Here is a 9506-nt window from a genome sequence, read left to right as displayed (position 1 = left end):
GCCTGCCTGGAGGTGACTCAGTCAATCAGTTAATTCCCAACCATTGGAAACGAGTTAATTCTCAACCTGTGGGAAATGATCCGTGGCGGAAAATAAACATTCCAGTGTGGTGTTGGGACACGTGGGAAAAACCCGGCAGAACAAGTCCAGGGAAAAGCAAACTTCCTGCCAAGGGAATGAATTCCAATGGGGAAATCGGGGGGAACAACTCAATTCCTGTTAAATTCCAGGGAATTCCCAGTTTTAGTCCAAATTCATTCATGTTTCCATCATACGCTTCAAGGATATTAAAAAAAAACGGGGATAAAATGACCAGGAGGATCCCTAAATTCCTTCTGTTTTCCAGCCTGTCCAAATCCACGGGGCCGAGGAGGGATGAGGGAGCTCTGCTGGGATGTGATCCCGAAATCCCTGGATTTGTTTGGGATTTGCTGTGGATCGGGCACAGGCCCACGAGGAAACATTCCAGCGAATAAATATCCCGGTTTATTTCCTCGGAACAGCGGGACACGGGATTTTTCCTTCTCCTGGGAAGGGAATTGAGTCAAATCCTGAGATTTTTGGTAAAAAGCAGGAAAACCCCACCCCCTGTGCTGCTCCAAGATCCACCATCGCCCATTCCATGCGCTCAGCATTCCATGGAATTCTGGCATTCCGTCCCATTCGGAATGCAGTTTTCCTCAAATTCCTGCCACGACAGGAATTCCGTCCAAAAGCTGAACCACCTGGAATAATCCCGGGATGATTCCTGAGGTTTTTCCTGGCTCTGCAATCCCGGATTCCTCCCCGCTCACGGCAGCTCCCGAAGGGAATAAACTCTGGAATTATCAGCAACGCTCTCCCAAGGGATTTGTTTTCCCGGGAATATTTGGATTCCGAAGCGGATTCAGAGCAGTGATCTCAGTTCCTTTTCATTGGAGAAACAATTCCAGCGCTTGGAAAAATCCCTACAAATCCCGGGCGCCATTCCCAAGGATTGATTTCTCCCACACTGAAGCCTTTCATCCCAGATTTTATTGCGTTATCCCAGATTTCCGCAGCTCCCCAAGTGCAGTGAAGGCAATTAAAGCAAATCAATGGAACACCCGCAAGATTAGCCGGGATAATATTCCCGAGGAATAAGCAGTGTGTGCTGTGCCCCTGCAGGAAAATCCAAGGAAAAACCTGGATCCTGGAAAAGGCTGAGAGCTCCAAGCTCTCCTTGTAAAATCCAGGAGCGGCAAAGGGAAGATCCTGGGAATTCTTTCAAATTCCCAAGTGCCTTTAATCCCCGAGCTGCTCCAAATCCCACTGTTCTCCATGGATCCCGCTCCCATCCAAGGAAAACATGAAAACCCTCTTCCCAAAGGATCCCAAACCCAGGGAGGTTCGGAAGTGGAGCTCTCCCGTCTCCCGGCCTCAATCCCGGGATCCATCCCAACCTCCGGGAACAGCCGGGACAGCCGGATGCAATCCCGTCCTTCCACCCCCCCCGTGGAAACCCAGCATTCCCACGGGAATGAACTTCCCAGGATTTCCCAGAGTTAAAGCCTGGAAGAGCTTTCCTATGAGAACACCCCATGGAAGCTCTCCCGGAATTCCTTCTGCTGGATAAGGAGCGCAAACGGTGGGAATTAATGCAGAGGGAAGCTCCAATCCCTCCATCCCACCTTTCCAGGCACTTGGGCTGAGTGTAAGGCTGGAAATTCCAAAGGAAGGCCACTTCCAAAGGGAAAAACGGGAATTAAGGAGCCCTTGGCTTCACCGGGAATCTCCAAAGTGGTGATGCCGACATTCCCTGGATTCCTCCCTGAGGCAGACCAGAGGGATCCCGCTTCTTTGGGAAGCAGGAGCGCTCCCGTCCCTTTTCAGGGATCAAATCCCGATTATTTGACGCTTTTCCCGTGGATAACCACAGGGTGGGAAGCGTTTCCCAGCCCATCCATGGATAAAGCCAAGCTTTTCCCTTGGGAAAATCCCGAAGGAATATTTGCAGGCAACAAACCCCCCCTCACCCCTACGGACCCCTCTGGAATGGGATCAATCCCAGAAATCCGAGGCAATCCCCGAGCCTAGTGGGCTTTTTCCCGGGAAATAGGCTCCGGGCGGAGGCGCAGGAAGCAGATCCCAAGGATGGCCAGGCTGGCGGCCGCTCCTATTCCCAGGGATCCAAAGGTTTCCAGGGAAGAGGGAATCGGGAGGCGGCCCCGCCGCTCGGCCATGTCCATGGAGACGGCTTCCAGCTGGAAGTGCGTTCCCAGGATCCCGCAGACGTGGAAAAGCTGGTGGCTGTGCCCTGCGACAAAACACGCTCCGGAAATGCCATGGAAATTCCATGGAAATTCCATGGGAGTTCGGCTCGGCCAGGTGGGTTCCACACGGCCGGAATGCTCCAGGAGCGGTCTGGGATAGTGGGAAAAGCATTCCGGAATTCCGGGGTTCTGCACTTAAAACGCGCTCAGCCTGCTCCATGAAATATTTATCCCACAAATTCCCATTCCCGCTTCCTGTGGTTTTATCATCCTACTCATTCCCATTCCCAATCCCAATCCCTGGGGTTTTCATCCTTCCATTAATTCCCATTCCCGATTCCCACAGTTTTATCCTCCTGTTAATTCCTGTCCCTAATTCCTGTGGTTTTTATCATCCCACAGATTCCCATTCCCAATTCCCGTGGTTTTTATTCCTCCTGTTCATTCCCATTCCCAATCCCAATCCCAATCCCTATGCTTTTATCCTCCTGTTAATTCCCATTCCCAATCCAATCCCATTCCCAATCCCAATCCCAATCCCAATCCCTGTGCTTTATCCACCTGTTAATTCCCAGTCCCAGTCCCAGTCCCAGTCCCAATCCCTGTGCTGTTATCCTCCTGTTAATTCCCATTCCCATTCCCATTCCCATTCCCTGTGCTTTTATCCTCGTGCACGGAGCTCTTCCATGCCAAGCTCCAGCTGGACTGGGAGTGTGGGATAGGGATGTGCTCATCCCCACTGGGGCAGCACCGGGAAAATCCCGCTGTTTCCAGCATTCCACGCCCATTCCCTGCTCCTGCCCTGCCACGCCTGCTCCTGGGGGAGGATTTTCCCAAGAAATCCCAATTTTATGGATGTGAAACCTCCATGGAAAAGTTGGGAAGCGGCACCGCTGGACCTCCCACCTAAAGCATTCCCGAAGGGAATATCTGCTCCCCTCCAGCATTCCCAGGATTCCAGGGGGTTTATTCCCAGGATTCCATGGAATGCTCACCAAACCATGACAGGGGTTTATTCCCAGCATTCCATGGGGTTCATTCCTGGAATTCCATGGAATGCTCCCCAAGGGGTTATTCCCAGCATTGCCTGGAACGCAGGGATTTATTCCCAGGACTCCATGGGTTATTCCTGGGTTTCCCTGGAACGCAGGGGATTGATTATTCCCGGCATTCCCGGGGTTATTCCCGGCACTCTGTGCAGCGCTCACCGATGAGGTCGAAGGTTCCCGGCGCCAGGCGCTCGGGCAGGCGCGAGGTGAGGATGAGGAAGGTGAGGAGGGCGCAGAGGCTGTGCCGGAAATGCAGCCGGATGGAGCCTTCGGAGCAGCCGCCGGCCGCGCACCGGGACAGCTGCCGGGAAAACGGGATCGTCTGTCTGTCCATCCTCCATCCATCCCTCCCTCATCCATCCATCCCTCCATCCATCCCTCCATCCATCCCTCCATCCCTCCCTCATCCATCCCTCCATCCACCCATCCCTCCACGCATCCCTCCATCCATCCATCCATCCCTCCATCCATCCATCCATCCCTCCATCCATCCCTCCATCCATCCCTCCATCCCTCCATCCATCCATCCGTCCATCCATCCCTCTATCCATCCATCCATCCCTCCATCCATCCATCCCTCCATCCCTCCCTCCATCCCTCCCTCCATCCCTCCATCCATCATCCATCCATCCCTCCATCCATCCCTCCCTCCCTCCATCCCTCCATCCCAAAGGAGCCACGGCCATTCCCAATTCCCCACCCCCACTCCAACCCCGCATTCCCGTCCTTATCCCTCCCCACATTCCTGCCCTGCTCCAGTTCAATCCCTGGAAAAGGCCCTTCCCAGCTCCCTGAGGCTGGAATTTTCCAGCCCTTTGAAGTGGGAGGAATCTGCCAGCACTCAGTGACGGAAAAAACATCCGAGCGCCTTTCCTGCCGGAGTTTGTTTGTCTTTCCAATCCTGAGCTGGGCCTCTTTTCCCAAATAATTCCAGGCTGAGGCAGCTGGAATTTCACGGGATTCTGTGGGATACGCACTCTGTAGAAAATCGGGATGCTGTCGAAAATGTAGGGATACACGAAGGCCAAAATTCGGGACGCTTTGCTCAGCCGGGGCCACTCGGCCTCCAGAAACCTGGGAAAAACAGGGAATTCCACAGGGCAGAGTGTGGGAAACACCGGGAATCACACAGGGAATTTCACATGGGATGTACTGGGAATCACAGGAAATTCCACATGGGATACACCGGGAATCACACCGGGAATTCCACATGGGATGCACTGGGATGTACTGGGAAACACAGGGAATTCCATATGGGATACACTGGGAATCACACCAGGAATTCCACATGGGATACACCAGGAATCACACCGGGAATTCCACATGGGATGCACTGGGATGTACTGGGAATCACAGGGAATTCCACATGGGATACAGGGAGAATCACACAGGGAATTCCACATGGGATGCACTGGGAATCACAGGGAATTCCACATGGGATACACCGGGAATCACACCGGGAATTCCACATGGGATGCCCCGGATCCCACAGCCAGGCTGGGGGTGCAGCCCATCCCCCCCCCGGAGGGCTGGGAATTTGGCCATGGAATGCTTTGGCTGGGAAGGGAACCGGCAGCTGATCCCATTCCAAGGGCAGGGATTCCTCCCACAATCCCAGGCTGCTCCAACCCAGCCCCGGACATTCCAGGGATCCATCCCCAGCTTCTCTGGGAATGTGGGATAGAGCACCTGCATCATCCCCAAGTTCCCTCCCGATCCAAAGCATCCCAGGATTCCATAAACCCCCTTTGGAACTTCCCACAATTAACGCTCCTCCCGTTCTCCCACATTTCCCTCATCCAACTCTCCACATTTCCCAAGGGAAAAATTCCCTCTTTCCCCTTCCCAGCTCTGGGCGGGCCCGATCCCTGCCCACACTCTCCATCCCTAATTCCTGGTGCTGTCGGAATTCCCACCTGGAGTAGCAGGACAGGCTGGTGCTGAGCACGGTGTTGACCACAGCCACGGGAACGTAAAAATCATGGAATGTGCTCCCAACCCATTCCAACGGGAATGCGTAGGCTGAGTACGCCAGCGCCGAGCCTGGAATCACAGCGGGGCCCGGACAGCTCCCGATCCCGGAATTCCCCTGGAATTCCTGGGCACATCGGCAAAGGCCGGGAATATCCCAAACAGGAGCTGGGAGGAGCGGGAATTCCAGAGGGACCGGAGGCGTGTGGAGCCATGGGAATATCCTGTAATTGCCACTTGCTCCCAGTGAGGCCCTTCCCATTGGGTAAAATCTGGGATTTTCCCTTATTCCCTTTATTCCAAATCCCAGCCGAGCCGGGTCTGTCCCAAAATATTTGTGGCCGGAGCTGCTCCAGGACATTCCCAAATTCCAGGGTTCTGGGAGGAGGGAAAGGACGAGCGGGAACTTCCGCCAAACCTCCCCCTGCGGATGTGGCATCCCAGAAATCCGGGCTCACCCAGCCCCTCCTCACCCCCCGCGTTCCCAAATTCCCATAAATCTGGGCTATCCCAGCTCATCCTGCCTCCCAAAATCCCATAAATCCGGATAAATTCCCAAGATCCTGTCAATTTGGGCTAAATTCCTGAAATCCCCTACACCTGAGCTCACACCTGTCCTTCCACGCCCCAGCTCATTCCCGGCCCCTTCCTAGCCCATTCCCAGCCCATTCCCGTTCCCAGCCCATTCCTGTTCCTGTTCCATTCCCATTCCCATTCCCATTCCTGTAGCCATCCCCGTTCCCATTCCCAGCCCATCCCCATTCCCATTCCATCCCCATCCCCATCCCCGTTCCAGGTCCCATCCCCATCCCCGTCCCCATTCCCGTCCCCATCCCCATTCCTGTCCCCATCCCCGTTCCCGTTCCCATCCCCGTCCCCATCCCCATCCCCGTCCCCATTCCCGTTCCCATCCCCATCCCCATCCCCATCCCGTCCCCATCCCCATCCCCATCCCGTTCCAGGTCCCATCCCTATCCCCGTCCCGTCCCCGTTCCCGTTCCCGTCTCCGTTCCCGTTCCATCCCCGTCCCCATCCCCATCCCCGTCCCCATTCCCGTTCCCATCCCCGTCCCCATCCCCATCCCCGTCCCCATCCCCATCCCCATCCCCGTCCCCATCCCCATCCCCGTCCCCATTCCCGTTCCCATCCCCATCCCCGTCCCCGTTCCCGTTCCCATCCCCATTCCCGTCCCCGTTCCCGTTCCCTCGCCCGCCGGGCTCTCACCCAGCCCGTAGAGCCCCAGCGCGGCGTAGTCGCAGCAGTAGCCGCGGTGCCGGCCCGGCCCGGCCATGGCTCCCAGGGCGTGCGCGCCGCCCGACGCCAGCGGGTACAGGCAGCACGTGCCCAGGAACAGCAGCAGCGCCCGCGCCCCGGGGTCCGCCCGCGCCGCCCGGAGCCGCCGCACCAGCGTCCCCAGGAAGTACCTGCGGGAAGGGCGCCGTGAGCATCCCGGGAGCGCCGCGCGGGGCCCCCCGGAATGCCGGCGCTCACCCCGCGGGCAGCAGGTGGGTCCAGATGTTGAGGGTCTCGTTGGAGAGCTGGAAAACGCTCCGGAGGCAGGCGCCGGCCGAGAGCCCGGCAGGGCGGTATCCCGAGAGAATTCCCGGCTCCCGGTAGGGCTGCGGGGGAGAGGGGTGGGATGGGATGGGATGGGAATGGGGATAGGATGGGGATGGGGATGGGGATGGGATGGGGATAGGATGGGATGGGATGGGATGGGGATGGGGATGGGATGGGGATGGGATGGGATGGATGGGATGGGATGGGATGGGATGGGATGGGATGGATGGGATGGGATGAGATGGGGATGGGGATGGGGATGGGGATGGGGATGGGGATGGGGATGGGATGGGATGGGGATGGGATGGGATGGGGATGGGGATGGGGATGGGAGGGGGATGGGAGGGGGATGGGGATGGGGATGGGGATGGGGATGGGGATGGGGATGGGGATGGGGATGGGATGGGGATGGGATGGGGATGGGATGGGGATGGGGATGGGAGGGGGATGGGGATGGGGATGGGGATGGGGATGGGGATGGGGATGGGGATGGGGATGGGGATGGGATGGGGATGGGATGGGGATGGGGATGGGGATGGGGATGGGGATGGGGATGGGGATGGGGATGGGGATGGGGATGGGGATGGGGATGGGATGGGGATGGGATGGGATGAGATGGGGATGGGGATGGGGATGGGGATGGGGATGGGGATGGGATGGGGATGGGGATGGGGATGGGATGGGGATGGGATGGGGATGGGATGGGGATGGGGATGGGATGGGGATGGGATGGGATGGGATGAGATGGGGATGGGGATGGGGATGGGGATGGGGATGGGGATGGGGATGGGGATGGGGATGGGGATGGGGATGGGGATGGATGGGGATGGGATGGGGATGGGGATGGGATGGGGATGGGATGGGATGGGGAGGGGGAGGGGGAGGGGGATGGGGAGGGGATGGGGATGGGGATGGGGATGGGGATGGGATGGATGGGATGGGATGGGGAGGGGAGGGGGATGGGGATGGGGATGGGGATGGGGATGGGATGGGGATGGGGATGGGATGGGATGGGGATGGGATGGGATGGGATGGATGGGGATGGGGATGGGGAGATGGGGATGGGGATGGGATGGGGATGGGATGGGGATGGGGATGGGGATGGGGATGGGGATGGGATGGGATGGGGATGGGGATGGGGGATGGGGATGGGGAGGGGGATGGGGATGGGGATGGGGATGGGGGATGGGGATGGGATGGGATGGGGATGGATGGGGATGGGATGGGGATGGGGATGGGATGGGGATGGGATGGGATGGGATGGGGATGGGGAGGGGGAGGGGGATGGGGAGGGGGATGGGGATGGGGATGGGGATGGGATGGGATGGGGATGGGATGGGGATGGGGATGGGATGGGATGGGATGGGGATGGGGATGGGGATGGGGATGGGGATGGGATGGGGATGGGGATGGGGATGGGGATGGGGATGGGGATGGGGATGGGATGGGGATGGGGATGGGGATGGGGATGGGATGGACGGGATGGGGATGGGGATGGGGATGGGGATGGGGATGGGGATGGGGATGGGGATGGGGATGGGGATGGGGATGGGGATGGGGATGGGATGGGACGGGATGGGGATGGGGATGGGGATGGGGATGGGGATGGGGATGGGGATGGGGATGGGATGGGATGGGGATGGGATGGGGATGGGATGGGATGGGGATGGGGATGGGGATGGGGATGGGATGGGATGGGGATGGGGATGGGGACGGGAATGGGGATGGGGATGGGATGGGAACGGGAATGGAGACGGGAACGGGAACGGGGACGGGGACGGGGATGGGGATGGGAACGGGAACGGGGATGGGGACGGGGACGGGAACGGGATGGGAACGGGAACGGGAACGGGGATGGGGATGGGGATGGGGATGGGGATGGGATGGGATGGGGATGGGATGGGGATGGGGATGGGGATGGGATGGGGATGGGGATGGGGATGGGGATGGGATGGGGATGGGGATGGGGATGGGATGGGACGGGATGGGGATGGGGATGGGGATGGGGATGGAGATGGGATGGGACGGGATGGGGATGGGGATGGATGGGGATGGGGATGGGGATGGGGATGGGGATGGGGATGGGATGGGGATGGGATGGGGATGGGGATGGGGATGGGGATGGGATGGGGGATGGGGATGGGGATGGGGATGGGGATGGGGATGGGATGGGGGACGGGATGGGATGGGGATGGGGATGGGGATGGGGATGGGATGGGGATGGGGATGGGAATGGGATGGGATGGGATGGATGGGGATGGGGATGGGGATGGGATGGGATGGGGATGGGATGGGATGGGATGAGATGGATGGGATGGGGATGGGGATGGGGATGGGATGGGATGGGGATGGGGATGGACACAGGAATGGAAAAAGGATGGGGAGCATCCCCAAAATTCCGGAGTCGGGACACAGCTGTGACCCCTTCTCACGCTGTTCCCGTCTGTCACATCCCAAATCCCCCCGAGCCTCGGGAGCAGAATTCCCAGCTGACCTTGGGCACTTGGTGGACGCTGAGCAGCCGGGGCGCTTTGAGGCTCAGCATGGTCAGCTCCGGATCCCGATCCCGGGGATTTTCCAGCTCCGCTTCCCTTGGGATGAGGCCTCAAACCCCTGCTGGCCACATCCCACAGGAACAGGGCTGCTCCGTGGGGCCGAAGCGGCAATCCCGGGATCACGATGGCCTGGAGGGGAT

At 58.8% G+C, this 9506-nt stretch overlaps 1 protein-coding gene across 1 annotated transcript; it reads right to left on the bottom strand.

Moving 5' to 3' along the window:
* Positions 1–996: 996 nt before the first annotated feature.
* PAQR5 (progestin and adipoQ receptor family member 5) lies at positions 997–9495 on the bottom strand. The gene is made up of 7 exons (XM_048317966.1): positions 9306–9495; positions 6743–6870; positions 6476–6675; positions 5197–5323; positions 4258–4354; positions 3440–3581; positions 997–2275 (listed from the first exon to the last, which is right to left on the bottom strand). The coding sequence occupies exons 1-7, from the start codon at positions 9354–9356 to the stop codon at positions 2052–2054; spliced, it is 969 nt and encodes a 322-aa protein (XP_048173923.1). The 5' UTR covers positions 9357–9495; the 3' UTR covers positions 997–2051.
* Between the last annotated feature and the right edge of the window lie 11 nt (positions 9496–9506).

This window comes from Corvus hawaiiensis, chromosome 13, assembly GCF_020740725.1.
Source record: "Corvus hawaiiensis isolate bCorHaw1 chromosome 13, bCorHaw1.pri.cur, whole genome shotgun sequence".
NCBI lineage: Eukaryota > Metazoa > Chordata > Aves > Passeriformes > Corvidae > Corvus > Corvus hawaiiensis.
This window is presented reverse-complemented; position numbering and strand designations above follow the sequence as displayed.